Source organism: Euprymna scolopes, chromosome 41 (assembly GCF_053919585.1).
Source record: "Euprymna scolopes isolate OS-2025 chromosome 41, ASM5391958v1, whole genome shotgun sequence".
Classification (NCBI taxonomy): Eukaryota; Metazoa; Mollusca; class Cephalopoda; order Sepiida; family Sepiolidae; genus Euprymna; species Euprymna scolopes.
The window spans coordinates 15,926,712-15,946,055 of NC_136522.1; the positions used below are offsets into that span (position 1 = coordinate 15,926,712).

General features: G+C 33.8%; 1 protein-coding gene across 1 annotated transcript in view; it reads right to left on the reverse strand.

Annotated features, from left to right (window-relative positions):
- LOC145266362 (fatty acyl-CoA reductase 1-like) overlaps window positions 1–19,344 on the reverse strand; it is a 255,321-nt gene that overhangs the window by 29,790 nt on the left and 206,187 nt on the right. The window contains exons 7-9 of the mRNA XM_080121985.1: window positions 9,569–9,613; window positions 3,390–3,576; window positions 2,850–2,931 (exon numbers count right to left, since the gene is read on the reverse strand). Of these exons, the coding sequence (XP_079978111.1) occupies window positions 2,850–2,931; window positions 3,390–3,576; window positions 9,569–9,613 (314 nt within the window). The remainder of the gene's footprint in view (window positions 1–2,849; window positions 2,932–3,389; window positions 3,577–9,568; window positions 9,614–19,344) is intronic.

A 19,344-nucleotide genomic window follows, 5' to 3' on the forward strand; every position in this document is an offset into this window, starting at 1 on the left:
CACAGACAGGTAAGCGTTTCTGAGATAAGTCATTTTTGCACAATTTTTACTACATTTTTCACAGATTTCAAAAACAACCTTACTTATTGTTGACAACAACTCTGTTCATTATAGACTGATAAATAGATAGATTTTTGATGATCGGGCGATTCCATCTTTTAAAAAAGGGACGACAGGTGAATATATATATATATATATATATATACACTAGCAAAAGTACCAGTCATTGACTGGGTTCAAAAACAGCCTACAGAAAATGGAGTCTGGTTTATGAAAGTATGATAGGTTATGAAAAGGAAGGGTTGTAAATAGATGGCTTCGAATTTGGGGCTATCAAAACCAAAGCAAAATATGATGAAAGTAAAAATAAAATAGATAAACACCATAATTTATTATACCATACCTGTTCACACTGAAACACTTATCACAATATTCTGTGGATCTATATTAAAAAACCTTGTTAAACTTTGTGACATGTTTCCATTCTATGGAGGTCAGGCGCGAACGAACACACCATAATTTTATTATACCATATTTCTTCAAACTGAAACAATTATCAAAGTATACTTACACAGATAAATATGAAAAGTCTTTATTAAAGTTTGTGCCTATTTCCATTCTGTGGAGGGCAGGCGCGAACGCAGACCCCGCAATTTTATTATACCATCCCTATTTAAGTTAAAACATACTTATCAAGTATTCTTATGTACATCTATATCAAAAACACTTGTAAACGTTTTTTTTTTAATTTTAATTTTTTATTTCCGTACTTTGTGGACCAGGCGTGAACACAGACCCCACAATTTTAATGAACCACTGTTCTGCCAGATCAAACATACCCATTCCTGTGTCTCGATACATCTTCTATCATTATATGTAATCAGTTTTTTAAAATAGTCAACCATATAGGAGCCTATTCGTGACCAGACACACACACAGACATTCAGCTTTATATTATCTCTATATAAATAAAATGAACTCATTTTTTCCCGTCTGATTTTGACATGAATAGGATTAAACATCAAGATATTTCATGCAAATATAATATGCACAAACTGCAGAACAATATCTGAGGTGTGTTATAGGCTTATTATTTCTCAAATTCCTCGATAATCTTAGATTTCTATACTTTTTCTGCTGAGAAGTCACGGCCAAAATCGGTTAAGATCAATGGAAGTGGTAAAATATTTTCTCTCTAATAAATTCCTCCTCCCCCTGCCACCACTTAACACCGTTTGGGGATTGTTCACAAGGAACAGTTGAGAAGAGAACACCGGTTTGGCTTCGTAGTTCTTTCATGTGAAGTTATTTAAAATCACTGAACTAAGCTGCAGTGCTCTGTGGCGTAGTGGTTAGCGTGCTGGACAATTCACATTATATTTTCACGTTCGCACCGACCTACCGTAGTCGTTTTTTCTTTTTTTTTTTTTTTTCCTAAACAACTGGAATGGACTTTTCTTGGTGGCCGAACTGTTAATGTTGCAGATGTTTTCTTTGTTTTTTTTTCACACTTTATTTTCCTACTTTTACTCATGACTCCGGGTTTGATCCTTCCTACTTACCTACCATAACATTTTTTAAAACTCCCCCCCCCCGTCCCTCCCGGAAACAAACACTCGGGCAACGCCGGGTACCCCCGCTAGTATATATATAATGCTCCTATCTTGGGTTGAGCATATTGGGAAGTGATATACAAACTGCCATTAGCGTATGAAGCGATGTTCTTTGTGTAAACAAATTGAGCTTAGGTATTTGGACGATGTCAAAACATCGTTAATTCACTACCTGCACAGCAGCAGCCAAAAAATGTCATTTGGGCGGTCGGGTTTCGATCCTGGTTTGAGGCAGTTGCCTGTCTAGCCACATTGATGAGCTGTGATACAGCGAAACAGTACCATATGTGGATGACTAATATATATATATATATATATATATGGGTGTGGCTCAAAGGATTCTAGCTGATAGTACCCAAGTCATAAACTTATTTTTTTTTAGTTTTGATCTCACTACTTTATATTAGATTCAATATAATAACCAATAGATAATTGTCTCTATAATAATAAATATGTAATCTGCACGAATTATACTACCATATTTAAGCATATCTTATGATCTGGTGGTCTGCTAATATATATATATATATATATATATATATATATATATATATATACACACACACACACACACATATGCACATATACAGAGAGAGAGATTAGAAGAATGAGTCAAATTAATCTTTGTTTTTTTAAACAAAGGAGTCGCCACTTATCAAGGCCCGGAGGCCACCCGAGGATAAGGGCTAATGAGTATCCAGTAGTCAATGGGAAAATATGGTAATTGTTAGTGGAAATTTGGTAAATTGGATTACTTAAGGGGACGGCTCATCAAAAACTTGTTGGGTTTGAAGACGACCAAATTGTAGTCAGCTGGAAAGCAGGAAATCAGAACAGAGTTCCACAGCCGTGCAGTTCTAAGAAAGAAACTTTGTTCATGGCATCAACGTTTAGGTACAAATAAAGAGCGGGAGAAATTTTTGATAGTGGTTTCAACTAGACAAGTGTTTTTCGTGAAAGTCAGACCGGAGGGGGGGGGGACACAGAACCATTTTGCAATATTTACTTATTGCTAGAATTGTTTCATTTTGCTTCTTTTTTTTTTTTTTTAGATTACCGAAAAACCTGCAACACTTTTACCTGAATCAAAATGGCACTAAAGAAAAAGAGGATTATGGTAATAAATGGCAGAGATGTTAAAGGTAATAATAAAAAAAAAAAAACTTCCATAAGCAAATATTTAGAAATTTAAAAGAATTTGCAAAAAAGAAATAAAGGAAATAAAACAGGTTTTACCTGTTGTTAGTCATGGAGACATTCGGCCTTCGGAAAGCAGCTTCTAATGGTGTTTTTTTGAAAAAGTTTAACACAACACTTTCTGAAATTGGACAAAAAGGGGAAAAAAATACAAACTACAAGAATTTAAAAAAAAAAAAAAAAAATATCAGAAAAAAAAAAAAAATCCATTGCAGAAGTGAATATAAAATGAGACATTTTATTTTTTTCTCATTTTTTCTTAATTATAGTGTGGGTCTGAGTGATTGAAATGTAGTGGCCATGTTACATTATTTACAATCTGTCAATCTTTTTAACTTTTGTTAAAATTTTTCGCTTTTTTTTTTTTTTTTTTTTTGAAAGTGTTTTATTTTCAAAAATTATCTGGATCATTCATGCTTGCTTAATATTGAGGTAAAAATTGAACAGTTCATGGATTGAAAAATCTTGCTAGACCGAAGCAAATTTTTTTTTTTTTTTCTCCAATCATGACATTCTTCTAGGAAAAAAAAAAAAAAAAAAAAAAAAAATGGTGGTGCCCCAGCTGGATACAATACTCACCCATTTCTCCCCAAGTGAAAGGGTTGACTGATCCCGTAGTACAATGATAAATGAGAATGGAAGTCGGTTTCGCGACGGCCGTGTACCAAGCAACCGTAATCAACATGTTCACAGGAATGTCCACCGGAACGATATCGGCCACGGCTTTGAATTCACACTTCACAGAGCGAAGAATACCCTTGCCTGCCTGTCAACATAACAAATGGAAAAAAGAAACAAAGGTTCCATTTTAGAAATGGCTGACAATACAAAAAAATTCAAAGAGAAACAAAAACAAGGCACAAAAAAAATATATATATATATGAGTGGTTTGTTTTTTGCTAATAGAGTCAGAGATGGCTTCATGGCCAGGTTTGAATCTTCTGACTGGTGGTAATCTCGACTCCCTGTACTGATGGTTCCTGAAAAGAGGAAACACTAGTGTCTATAAGTATTAAAAAAATAATTATATATTTCACCCTTTATTTATACCAATCCTTTTATTCATAAAGCTCGATGTATGTTTAATTTAACTACAGAGTATATACAAATAGCTGACAATACAGTTATAATCCAAATTACAAGATGTTATTCATCGAACCATTTATTTGTTTCGACATGTCAAAACGTCCACTTTTTTGACAGCACCTGTTTTGTGGCGCAGAAACGATCACACAATTATAATGTCAATTTTGAATATTTTCTGCATAGACACCTCTGAAAAATAGGAACTTTTAAACTTTAAAAAAGAAAATAAAAAGATTTGGGTTTGATCACATAAATAAAAAAAAATTCCAAAGAATTATTGCATCGTGAGTTATGATTATTAATCATTAACCTGTTAAGTGGTATGATGAATAACATTTTGAAATTTGGAATATAGCTGTTTTGTCATATATATATATATATATATATATATATATATATATAAACAAATGTTTCGTGGTACACAATTTTAATGTACAACACGTTCCTGGGTATTTACGCAAGCTTTTTATATCATCCGGGCCTTTACGGAATACATCCGGACGACCACCAATTCTCGAATCGTCAATTGGTGTTCATTTGTACGAAAATAAAACTTGTGGCCAAGCATATTCTGATGAATGCTTTTGCATTTTACATAAAACCCGGAACAAACAGCACCTCAACATCTTGGAGGCCGTCAGTGTGTTGATGCGCAAACCAACTTTATGCAGACAAAAAGAACTTTCACATAAATTAAAGTTATTTAAAGAACTCTATAAAAAAAAAAAAAAGTCTACACGTACGCTGGTTTTTCTGTTTTGTCTATACTTATTTGTAGACAACAGATTTTCTTAATTATATATATATATATATATATATATATTTTTTTCCTCGACTTCATCTCCTCCCCTTTTTCCATTTTCATTCGTTAATTTAATGCAACTTACTGACGAGATCTATTGAAAAGTGTCGGTCGAAAGGTTAACCTCTAGATCCCTTAATTTTTTTTACACGAAATTTCGTATGGATCCTTTTTTATTCGATGTTTTTTTTTTTTTTTTACCTATAATTCTTTTTTAGTCGATCTGTCTCTATACAATTTCCCGCTTCTTTTTTTTTTTTTTCTCACCCATAATGACTCCATTCATACTTTTCAAAGCAATATATATATATATATATATGAGAGAGTAAATGTAGGGCAAATGAATAAGTATAAGTTCATTTACATGCTCTCAGAAATCAAGATAAAAAACAACGTAGGATACCATCTATAATAACACTTCAAAGCCCGAGAATGACCAAGATCTCTCTGATTATCTCTCTTCTGATCTTGAGCACATGGTGCAATGGGGAAAAGGGTGGCTGGTTTATTTTAATGCATCTAAAATCAAGCTTCTCTTTCCATCATCAATGCTCTGACCTCCACCTGGCCCCAATTAAATTGAATGGCTCTCATCTTGGGGGAGCACCAGGTTTTTAAAAGCTTCTTGGACTGACCTTCACTGCTGATCTGAAATGAAACCTCAAATCTGTTACCAAGATTGCCAGAAAAATGATTGAATCATTCTACCGCTCCAGTAGCTATCGCACTGCTGATGCAATCCTAAACCTGTATAAGAGCCAAGTATATTCTAGAATAGAGTGCTGTTGCCACATCTAGGCACAAACTGCTCGGATCACCGTATCCTACCTTGAAAGAATTAAAAATGAGCTTTAAAACCTAGTAGATGATGCCCTTTTCTCTCCCCTGCAACTTCTTCCCCACAAAAAAGATGCCGTGAGCATCTCTGCTCTATCATTATTTTCATGCCAATTGCTTGTCCGAGATCCAATCTATGCCCCCCCCCCCGCTCCTACCCTGCTCAACTTTCACAAAAAATATCCGTTACTATCAATAATTTCCCCCACTCTTTATCAGAGCCTAATTCTAAAAGCAGAGTTTTCTTTTTTATAGAACTGCCCACCTGTGGAACACTGTTCTGCTGGCCTGCTTTCCAGCTGACTACAATATGGGAAGCAGCAAGTCCAATGTAAACAAATTCGTGTTGAGCCGTCCCATTAAATAATCAAATTCTTCTCAATTTCCACTATTAGCAATTACTACACTACCACCGTACATTCGTTAAGCCTTATCCTTGAATGACCTTGGGGCCTTGATAAGTGGTGATTCTCTTGTGTAAAAAAAAAAAAAAAAAAAAAATACAAACGGGGATAGTGTACAATCATTTCAGAAATGATATTGTGTTTATTCAGATATAATCTTCTTATGAACACAAAGGGGGGGGGGTCGACACTAAAATAATCAATATGCAATTAGACTCAGCATCGAATGGAAAAACAATGATAGATGATTAATCATTTAAACTATCAATGTAAAATGTGGGTGACGAAGTTGAAAAAAGTGGAAGCGATTTTTTTTTTTAATGAGAGCATTTAATCTATATATTAATGCAATAGCGCGTGTGTTCTTTTGTGTGTCACACTTACATCTTTTTTCTTCCAAGTGACTGTTATTTAATTGTTATGACCTATTTCTTGTAATAAATAATTTTACCAAGAATTCTTCATAAGCTTTGGTTTCGGTTATAGCTGATATGCCATCAAGTATATTTTTTTTTATAAATAATTTTACCAAGAATTTTTCATAAGTTTTAGTTTTGGTAATAGCTGAAGGAACATAATTTATATATATATATATATATATATATATATATTCAATAAGATAAAAAGCTATAGCAAACATCTAAATGACTATTTTAACCACAGTTCCTGATTTCAAAAAAAGAAAAATTAAAAGATTCATCTGCCTTACTTTTAATGCTAGGTTTATTTATGGTGTCTTTTAAATTCAATAAAAACCCTCCAAAATTTGTTGATGAGGAGACCTTGCTTACCAAAAAACTATATATAATTATTCTACATAACTTGATGTATACCACAATAAAAAGCATTGTTTTCCGAAACGATTGTACAGATAATTGATTTTGTTGTTGTTCCGTCTTATGAAACGGATTTTTAATTTAATTAAAATTTGACTTTTAAGTTTTTGATTATAAATCACATTACGTAATATATATATATATATATATATATATATATATTTATTTCTTCACAAGTTTTAGTTTAAGTTTTGATTCAAGTTGATGCACCCAAGTCATATAGATATATTTTTTTATTTTTGAAATCACAACTTTATAATATATAAGAATCAACAGAAAATTGACTTTATAATAATATCTACAAAATCTGCATAAATTAAAATATCATATTTAAGTGTATTTTATGACCAGGCTAGGCCGAGTGTTCCTGCTAGCTTAGACAAATAGTTTTAACAAAAAAGCTACAATAATATCAGAGCATCTCCATTTATGCTGAACATCTACAGAATGCCAACATCAATATATAACATATGAAAGAATCTGCTGTGGAATTTTCACAGGTCCCACTAATAAATAGTTAAAGGTAGAAATATAATTACAAATAAAAATGTTACTTGTTAGACATTCATAGGGTTTTTATCTGAGGTTTTATAATTGTGGTAGTTATACGTATACCCTTTTGTTTGTCCTATGACTGAATTCAGACCATGCTCCTCCTAGTGGCATATATCAGAGTGAACCAACTACATAAACTGGCCTCCAAAAGAGGTGATAAGACCTGAGATATGACAAAAATGCACTATACCTCTCCAAAGGAGGAGTTAATGCTTGGGGAGGATTTTAAAACAGTAATAGTACATATCTCCTATCCCGATTAAAAATAAAATAAAAAAAAACAAGCCGCGCATGCATGTCCTCCTCTTTTGCTGCATGTGAAATGACGCCATAAAAAATTGTGAAGAAATGATGAATGTGAGAAGTGTGAAGGGCCAATGCTGCTTTCATATTTTCGACAAGTTTCAGAAAAATCTAATGGATGGGACAAAAGTTATGAGGTAAAAAGTGTCATTTTTTGCAATTTTGGGGCATTTGTGACCCCTTTTGAGCTTCTGGGAATGCCAAATCCTAGTGAAAAATGGACAAACGATGCAGTTTCACACCTTAACACATGTATATTTGAATCCAGTACCATGGAAAACTACTATATAGACATACATATCAAGTTTTTGAGTAATATGAAAAAAGAGCTCCAAAAGGACATGTTTTTTTAGCCTTAAAAATCCCAGAGGATGCGAACCAGAATTTTGTCAGGGTCACCCATATTGAATTTGTATTAAGAACAATGGCCTCCACATTTTGGCCAAGTTTCAGAAAAATCTAACAGATGGATCAAACGCTATGGGGCAAAAAGTGTTATTTTTTATTGTTTTGGGGCATTTTTGACCTCTTGAGCCCCCGAGGATGCTGAATTTGAGTGTAAATGGATAACAGTGCAGTTTCAAGCCTTAACACATGTATATTTTAGTTGACCACTGTGAAAAAACAGAATATAGTCAGACATATCAAGTTTTTGTTAAGAAATTTGAAAAAAGTGCCACAAAAAGAGGCGTTTTTAGCACTGAAAGTCCCCGGGGATGCAAACCAGAATTTTGACAAGGTCACCCATACTGGATTTATATATTAAGAACAATGGGCTCCACATTTTGGCTAAGTTTCAAGAAAATCTAATGGATGGATCAAAAGTTATAGGGTAAAATGTGTCATTTTTGGCCATTTTGGGGCATTTTTGACCTCTTGAGCCCCTGTGGGCGCAACAGGAATTTTCATAAAAAATTTTTTTTTTACTGTGCACATCTATTTAATGAAATACAATTTGTGGCAAAATTTCAGGAAAAACTAATGGACGATTATCTGGCAATCGTCCAGACTAACGGAAGCATGGATGCCACTGAAACCATAGGTCCCTCTCTGATAAATCGAGAGGACCAAAAAAGGTAATCCTAAGATGGTATTACGAGGAACCAACATATACAACACTGCTCCTCATAGGAGGAGATAAAACCTAAGATGATTCCCAACTACCTAAAAAAGTAGTAACGCCTGGGAGGAGAATATGATGAACAAAAGTGTCAAAACATCAGAACAGACACTACAAAACCTTCTCTAAAATGGAGGAGATAATACCTGGACAGATGTGTACAACTACATATGCATACATACTTGGGAATCGGAGTTGCATACTCAGGAACGTACTGAATATGCCGCATTTGTGCCCCCTCAATGGGAATACTTTCGTCCAACTCGACAATCAGCAAAATCCCACCCTGAGGTTCCCAGGTGCCGGTAAGCTTTCTAGTCTAATAGATTCTTTTCTCGAATTGTGATAATCTTGGATGTCTTCAAGTCCAATGTTAACAAATTCCTAATGAACCGCCCCCTTAAGTAAACACTTCATCAAATCTCCACACTAACGTAATGTACTTGCCCTTATCCCTGAGTGGCTTCCGGGCCTTGATAAGTGGTGATCACTGTGTAAAAAAAAAAAAAAAAAAAAAAAATCTTTGGAATTCCGTCTCTGATACCAGTTTTCCTGACTGTACTAACACGCAGGAATTTAAATGTAATGTGAACAAACATCTTGCTGCACAACTCCCCACTTATATGATGCCCTTCTTAATCTGATCCCTATTTCACAGCGGCCACTTACATGCTTTGTTTGGGGGTGAATGTAGTTAATTTTTTTTTCTTCTTCTAAATGGTTGGCATTGTCGATTTAAGAGTAAAACAAAAAAAAAAAAAAAAAACAAACAAAAAAAAAACAACAAAAAAAACGATAAGGATTTGTAGACTTACCGCGATGTAGAGTCCACTTGGTCCATTGAAATTATCAATCCAACCCTGGGAAAAAAGAAAAATACATTGTTTAAAAGTAGGTGAATTTATTCATGAGAAAAAAAAAAAAAACCCTGCCTCAAATGGAATTTCCAGGGTTCCAACAATACAAACAAAACAATCCAGTATAGAATTCATTGACTGAAAATAAAGCTGTAAGAAAATGACAAAAAAAAAAGAAAAGAAAAGAGAATTTGGAATGGAAATCACACTAGACAAGACATGTTATGTAAAAAGTTAGAAAAAAAAAAAATCACTTCATGGTCAAAAACTAGCCAACAATAAGCATAAGATAAATTCTGACCTAGAAAACAGTTTCTTCATTCTCCCACCTTTGTCAGAAAGATCTATGGAATGTGAGGACTAACAGACAAAATAAATGAAGAAAGATTTAAGAGGCTGATAAAAGTAAACCACAGATCCACTCTCTACTCTAAACATCTTTTTAAAATTGATTTTAGAGCACTGATTATGTGTAGCTTTACCAGAAAGGGGAGGATCCATCTATCTATATATATATATATATATATATATATATATATATATATATATAAGGCAAAATGTGTGTGAGTGAATGAGTGAGTGTGTGTGTGTGTGTGTGTGTGTGTGTGTGTGTGTCCACCAAAATATTTCGACAGAGGCCAGGGATTTTCGCCAGATAGGTATCATTTTCAAGCTCGAACCTTCGCCCAACAAATATCGAAAAATTGGCCCAAAACATTAATTCCGTCCCCCTCAACCAGACCCGTTTTTACGAGGAGGTGTGTTGGTTGTTTTTGTTTTACGGCATATTAACCTTTTTCAGGTTATTTAATGCCGAATCTAGTTATTTTGAGCAACGATTTTTAATGGAGTATATTTGTTTTTTTAAGTCGGATTCTATTTAACCCATAGTTGGGACCCTAACAGGTGCTACCATTCCGGGTCCGGGTCAGAGTAGACCTAGGAGCAATAGCAATTAAAGGGTGGCTCCACACTCCTCAAGGCCTGCAAGGTGGGGCCTTACCATCGGTGATAGTTTTAGGTCATATCCAGGGCCGTTTTAAAAAAAATTTTATAAAGGTCAATTTTTTTAAGATATGAGAGTATGGTGTGGGGATTGTTTTTATCAAATAACTCTTTAATATTGTTTTCTTTGTAGAACGATTTCTTACTGTTACAAAATCAGTACATTGAATTAATATGTGTTTGATTGTGAGTGGTGTTTGACGAGCTATACAGATGGGTAGTCTTTCTTTTTTTAGGAGATATGAGTGGGTTAAGTGAGTATGGCCTATTTTTATTCTTGTTAGTTTGACTTTTTCTTTTTAGTTTCGTATTTTGTTCTTGTTTTTTGATTTTTGGCATGATTTCGTGAAGTTTGTTGTTAAGGTGTTCATTCCAGTAGGTTTGCCATTTCTCTGTTGTATATGCGTTGATACGTCTTTTTAGATCTATGTGTGAAATTTTAAAATTTGCATCGATTGGGAGATTTAAGGCGTTTTTTGCTGCAGAATCTGCTAATTCATTACCTTTAATACCGGAATGGCTCGATATCCAGCAGAAAATTATTTTTTTTTTTACTGTTTAGTTCAGTTAATTTTTGGAGTAGTTTTGCGATTAGGGGGTTGTCCATCTTTTTATTTTTAATCGCTTTTAGAGTAGATTGGGAGTTTGAAAGGATTATAAATTTGTTTTTTTTGTTATTGGAGGCGAGTTTGAGAGCTAGGATTAGAGCATGTATTTCAGCACTGAAGATTGAGGTTTCTTTTGAGAGGTTTGATTGTTTTTTGATTGATTTATTGAGTATTGCTGCACTGGCTGTTGCGTTATTTTGTTTAGACCCATCTGTATAGATGTGTGTGTGGTCTGGATACTTTTCTTTGATTTTATCGAGATTATCATAAATTATTGGATGAGTATGCTTCTTTTCATATTTACTTAAACTTAGGTCGATGTTAGGGGATATGATTTTCCAGGAAGGGGTTTTGAGTAGGACAGTTTCGTGAATTTTAGTTATGGGTAGACTTGCTTCTTTGGAAATCGATTTTATTCTAAGTCCAAAGGTTTGGATTGCATTGTCTTTTTGGTCGAAAAGGTGTTTACGGTTTGGATTTGAAGTGCTATTGTGTGCTGGGTTTGTGGGGTTGGCTGTAAGTTTTGTGTAGTATTTTAGACCAAGGTTTTGATTTCTGAGCATTGGAGGAGTTTCATGTGCTTCTGCATACAGGCTTTCTACAGGGGAGGTTGGAAATGCTCCTAGTGCTAGTCTTAGTCGAGAGTGGCAAATTGTGTTTTTCCTTTTTATTTAAAAAGGCCAGGATCGAGGTGTAGTATCTGTTCTGATGCTTTACTTAAGTTAATTGGTCCTTGGTCAATGTAAGGGAAACCCTTCATACTAAGACAATTACTATTTTTGGATACCGCCAGAGTGCCCCCCCCCTTTTGCCCTTGTTTTAAGGGAGCTGCCCCTCCCCACATTAAAAACGACCTTGTGTCACATTTGCTTTCGTGGAGAAGCAATAAATACCTAAATAAATAGAAAAAAGGGTTTTTAATATGAATATCAATACACAAAACTTATAGGAGTATAGATATACACCGGGTAAGCCGAAAGTAGGTGGACAGCATTGTCATATTACATATAGTTGTATGTATATGTGATCTCTAAATAAACGTTGATCACGTATATGTACAACTATCTCTACTCTTAAATAAAAGTCACTTTTTGTGTGTGTGTCCTTTCCTCATAGGTTCGAAAACGGCTGAGCCTATCTTTTGCAAATTTAACACAAAGATAATTTATATGTCTGGCAGTGTTCTTAGATATGTTTTGTACAGACATTCATCCGATAAGTATCTAAAATCGAAAAACTCAGATCTTAAAAATAGTCTTTCTCTCTTATAGATAAAAAAGAATTTTTACAGGGGAATATTTTATGTTACACCGTCCATGGGAAATAAAATCTCAGCAAATCATTTCTCCTTCAAAAAAAAAAAAAAAAAAAGCACAGATTTATTGTCATCTGGAGATATAGCTCAGTGGTAGAGCATTCAACTACGGATTGAATGATCCCCTGTTCAAGCCCAGGTTTACCTCACCATTTTAATTTATATTTTTTCCTTATTAATGAGTTCAATTTACGATAAAAGAAGTATCCTTTAAAATCGCCGCAAATCATTTTTTCGTTTGCATATTTTAAAACTGAACATTAATCAGATGTGACTTTTCCAGGGCATTCATCAAGCCCAAATATCAGCTGATGTGATATTGTGAACAAACATAGACGGAATTTGATGAACGGCATTATTTTTTTTTTTGGCAAATTAATCCACCAGATAAATTATTCCTTGTAATAAATAATAATCAATAAAAGATTGATTCTATAATAATACATACACAATCTGCATAAATTAAAATATCATGTTTAAGTATACCGCATGACCGAACAACGACATGCGCAAATATACATTCATACATTAAAGTTTGTTGGTCTGCATATTTTATTCAATCACGATATATGTAACATCAGACTTCCTCTTGGAGGGGACGTAATGTAGCAGATAGATGATCCCTCAACATGGGATTAGCAGTAATGAATAGGTGATCCCTCAACATGGGATTAGCAGTAATGAATAGGTGATCCCTCAACATGGGATTAGCAGTAATGAATAGGTGATCCCTCAACATGGGATTAGCAGTAATGAATAGGTGATCCCTCAACATGGGATTAGCAGTAATGAATAGGTGATCCCTCAACATGGGATTAGCAGTAATGAATAGGTGATCCCTCAACATGGGATTAGCAGTAATGAATAGGTGATCCCTCAACATGGGATTAGCAGTAATGAATAGGTGATCCCTCAACATGGGATTAGCAGTAATGAATAGGTGATCCCTCAACATGGGATTAGCAGTAATGAATAGGTGATCCCTTGCACTATAAGGCTCTCAAATTGGAGCTTCATCATCAGATACATTTTATGGTTATATCCAGATGAAGATGACGAAGATGAAATTCCATGAAGATGCAGAGGACAGACAAGGCAAAAGATGACGATGGCAAAAAAAGACAAAGGCAAAGAAGATAAAAAAAATTTGATGGTCATGATAATTTTTCTCCTTCTCATCGTGTGAGCAGAGTGGGGGGGTTATGGAGAGGTTGTCTATTTTCGTAATTCGTAAAACAATTAATATTTTCATTTGTCATGCGCCCTTTATTGAACCAATAACAAATCCGATTCAAACTTGATTACTTTTATTTAAAAACTTTTTCCGTCCACACTCATTGGATTTTAATTAGGATTTTTTTTCTGCCATCATTTCCCATTTCAGCCCCCCCCCAACCAACCAGCTTCCTTCTTTTAACAGAGAAAATAACAAAAATCAACCGACAAAGAAAACGTGTCATTGCAAGAAGATGATTTTTTTTCCCTCATCCGAGATTAATTAGTAGAAAAAACAGACACCTCCTCACTTTATGCTTCGAGGGTGGGCTGCTTTGCATGGAAGATGGCCAATGGTAAAGAGTTCCACACACCAGTCTTTCTCTCTCTAAAAATAATAAATAAATAAATATGTGTGTGTGTGTCTGTGTGTATCGGGTTTCATTATTTTTCTAGCGATAATTATATTCAGTATGAGTTACCCACCCCTCAGGAGTTAGGAACAACTGAATAGTCACCTCACATTTTAGAAAGGTGTATGACTACATATGTATATACATATCTATTTAAAAAAAAAAAAAAAAAAAAAAAAAAAAAAAAACATACACACGTGTTGTTTATGCATTTACTTGACTTATTATAGTTGAAATAATTACCGACGGACAACTGTTTCACCGTATCTGCAGATCATCAGTAGGGCTGACTATATACTCAGGCTCGATCTTGCAACTACAGAGCCTATGTCCGTAGATAAGTATTTTATTTATAATAATTAAGTATGTGTGTGTGTATATATATATATATATATATATATATAGTTGCCTGTCTAGCCACACTGATGAGCTGTGAAACAGCGAAACAGTACTGTATGTGGATTTATATATATATATAAAGCCATGGTCAAAATTATGGAGCACCTATGAAAAACTTAGGTAATAGTTTAAACCTATGCATTTAAAGGTTGAGAATTGTAGAGTAAATAGTTGAGAGTAAATGTAAAATATTTAACAGTAGAGTTTAGTATTTATTTGTTTTAAAGTCTTTTTCAAGAGTTTTAGCCGAGTTTCATACTAAATTGATTCCAATATTCAAAATAATTAGTTGCCATACTAAAAGTTGTTTCTTATTTTTAAGGTAATGTTTGATAACTGCCAATGCTATAAAAGTATATTTATTACTGAGAAAAAAACAAACAAAAAACAAAAAAAAGAACAGCTTTCAGAGATTAAAGGGGTGCTAATTGTTGTTTTATCTGGTGAAGGATATTCTCAGGTAGAAATTGCCAGGAAGATGGAATTTTTAAGGAAAGGGAATTCAAACAACAATTAAAAGGTACACGGAAACAATGTATTTCAAAAATAGAAAAGGACAAGGCCGTAAAAAGTCTACAGTTGCCAAGAAAGACAGATCTTTGAAAAGAGCCTCCCTTGCAAATAGGAAGAAAAGCTCTTCAGAGCAGCAGTTAAGGAGGACGCAAACAAAAAATGTATCAGCTTGAACAGTGAGAAGGTTATTAGAAGCGGGATTAAAAGGATTCAAAGCAAGGAAGAAGCTATACTTGTCTCAGGCCAACAAGAAAAAACAAATTTTTTTTAAATGATTGGAATTTGCACCAAAAAAAAAAAAAAAAAAAAAATGAAAATTGGACACCTGATGATTGGGCCAAAATTGTTTGGTCCGACAAAAGTAACTTTGAGGTAAGTTAACAGCTTTTATTTCCTAAACTTTGAAAGGAACAATTGAAATTTTTACGTGAATACACATCCATAATATCTATTAAAAAATTGTAGCAAATTCATTTTTTCATCAGAATTTTGGCACCCCTGGAGCGGTTTATGTTCGGCATATGAAAAGATATCCTTACTACACCACCTCTCCACCTGGGAAACACCAGGTACCCTTGCTACTTTACAAAAAAATAATAGCCAAAGTTTTTATTGATTGCTTTGATCTTCCAAAGATCAAAGCAGTTCATTTCCAAATTTCCCCTAAAACCCGATACCTGAACTGCAGATGCAACAGGCTCATATCTGCTGATCAGTGCATCTGTGAGAGAAGAACTCAACTCCGACGACAAATGGTCAGCATGGTAAAGATCCTGCCACACAGAATTAAAGTCATGTATATTTTCTGCGCACTAAGCACCAGAGCAGTAATTCCAGTGACCAGAGAGTGTCAAGTTACGTTTTTAAAGATCCATCACGAGATGAAGATAAAAGTGCAGCCACTGAAACTTAGGGTTAGTGCATATGTCTTGACTGACCCACCTGGCCTGGTTACACTAATTGGTCCCTGTGATGCAGGATTGTGCGACAACCCCTCCCAGATGTTACATTAGAAGCACTGACTGTCAGCTCAACAGTGGAGTTTCAACCCCAGCTTGAGGTACTTGCTAGACTAGCAACACCAAAGAGGTGTGATACAGCAAAACAGTTTGTGTATTATGCAGACTTTACATAAAGTTACATTAAAACTGAGTAAGATTGGTCAATATCCTTCAAACGCAACTTCATTTCTTCTATCTATTTTATATAGTCCTGGGAAATGCTAGATAACCCTGCTAGTAAAATTGAGAAATTGAAAAACTCATTTCAATTGTTATATCAGATACATAAGCTACATATCAGCATTGGAATCTTCTCCCAGATATCATCTTATATATATGTGTGTGTGTGTGTGTGTGTGTGTGTGTATATAACAAAACAATTATATTCGAAATTTCAATATGTTGTTCATCTTATTTCAACATGTCAAAACGTTTTGATATGCTGAAATAAATAAACGGTAAGATGAACAGCATATTGAAATATACCTGTTTTATTAATTTTTTTTTTGTTTTATTTCCGACTATTATTTTCATCTTTATTACTTGTTGTCTTTCATCTTTTATTGGTGGTTGTTTTTTCACAACATTTTGGCCAACTATTCCTCTGGCCTTCGTCAGGTGGACAGTGTCTGAAGATAGCGTTTTCAATCCTACCCAAAGCCAGCCAGAGGTTTACTTGGCCAAAAAACGTGGTAAGACGACAACTACAGATGGCAGTGATTGCTGAGAATGCAGTTAGGAGATTCGAGGTTCCTATCCGTCGCGGTTTCCACCTGACGAAGGCCAGAGGAATAGTTGGCCGAAGCGTTGTGAAAAAACAACCAATAAAAGATGAAAAACAACTAATAAAGATGAGAATAATAGTCCGAAATAAAAATAAATTAATATATATATAATGCTTATTTCAAAAATGAATTCTAATTAAGGAATAATATATATATAACAGTTTTGTCATCCTTTTGCTCTGTAATTAAATTTAACCTACATCGAGCTTCATAAATAAAAGGATTGGTACAAATAAAGGGTGAAATAAAATTGAAAAAGCATATTTTTCCCATAAACATGCAACAAATCAATAAGGGTTTTATCACTTAATGAAGAACCTAACTCTGTTCTGAGCTCTCCGCTGCCATGTGGAACCCATATGTTGTATCAGGTCGTCCTTCCATCTCGTTCTTCGTCTTCCCTTTGGCCTCTTATGTTCACGAGGTGTCCATTCCGTTGTCCTGATGGACCATCTGTTGTCATGTTGTCTGGCTATGTGCCCCACCCATCAGTGTTTGGATGTTTTGATGTCAATAATTCTTGTTTGTTAGCAGTTCCAGATCAACGATTATTGATGACTTGGCAGCGTGCTGGTTTAATATCACCTTGGTCTTGCCAAGATGCATATTGAGGCCAACCAATTTGCTTAGTTCCAGAGGAGAGTTATCAGTACTTTATCATCAGCGAAGATGAAATGTGACAGGTGTGTGTGTGTAAACACACACATATATATACACATATATATGTATATATATATATATATACATATATATATACACACTAGCAAAAGTACCAGTCGTTGACTGGGTTCAAAAACAGCCTACAGAAAATGGACTCTGATTTATGAAAGTATGATAGGTTATTAAAAGGAAGGGTTGTAAAGAGATAGCTTCAAATTTGGGGGTATTAAAACCAAATCAAAATATGATGAAAGTAAAAATAAGATAGATAAACCTCATAATTTATTATACCATACCTGTTCACACTGAAACACTTATCACAATATTCTGTGGATCTATATTAAAAAAACCTTGTTAAACTTTGTGACATATTTCCATTCTATGGAGGTCAGGCACAAACGAACACCCCATAATTTTATTATACCATATTTCTTCAAACTGAAACTTACGCAGATTTATTAAAGTTTGTGCCTATTTTCATTCTATGGAGGCCAGGTGCGAACGCAGACTCCACAATTTTATTATACCATCCCTATTTAAGTTAAAACATACTTATCAAAGTATTCTTATGTACATCCATATCAAAAACACTTGTAAACATTTTTTTTTAATTTTTTATTTCCATACTTTGTGGACCAGGCATGAATGCAGACCCCATAATTTTAATGAACCACCGTTCTGCCAGATCAAACATACCCATTCCTGTGTCTCGATACATCTTCTATCATTATATGTAATCAGTTTTTTAAAATAGTCAACCATATAGGAGCCTATTTGTGACCAGAAACACACAGCTTTATATATATATATATATATATATATATATATATATATATATATATATATAACCAGTGCCATAAAAAATGACAGTATACATTTTTCAAGGTTTCACAACTTACCTATGATTTTTATAATTAAACTGACTTAAAAAAAAAAATATTTAACGGTGTAACAATACTAATACTTCAGTCAGCTGCTGTTGAGCATTGATTTTTATATATACTCAACTAGAAGAATACACATCTTAGGACCGATAAAATTTATTTCCAGAAGAGAAAAGTTTTGCATCACTTTTGTGCCCCTCTTATGAATATTTAAATAAAAAATATGATATTAAATCTTATGTTAATGTTATTATACTTTTGATCAAAATTCATGATTTTGATTCTAGAAAATAACTAAAATTTAAAGGGTCTTAAGAAATCGAAATTCAAGGAATCTTTCTTAAATTGCTGTCTAATGACTATGGATCAAATTTAATGCAAGTCAAATATTTGAATTTTCAAATACGAGATTATACCCTCTAAAACGCTTTTAAAATACCCTTTAAAAAATTAGAGAATACTTATTGATGTGCGATATCTATTGTCCAAATTTCTCAAAAATTGAATGTATTTGAATTTTCACAAAGGGCATCTATCTTCTTTTTACCTCTTTTACATGAAACTAAATCTAGCCCAGATTACAGTCATTTCTAGCAGCAGTGTTTAAAAATTCATAACTATTATTAGAAAATAAAAGATGGGTGAAAAAGACGAGCTGTGATTGGTCAAACAAGATCATGTGACAGTTAAAGAAGGTCTTAAAATAATGAGTCAACTGATGAATAAGGAAATAGCTATTAAAACTCAACCAAACAGTTGCTGATTGTTTGCAGAATTCATTAATATTTTAAATATTCAACATTTTACATGAGTCACTGTCAAGCAGATGCCAGCTATAAAGAAAATTTGAATTAAACTTCCAATTCTTGAATAGTACCTCTCCATATTGGGATGAAAAAACTCAATATTACAAAAAAAAAAAAAAATAAAAATAAA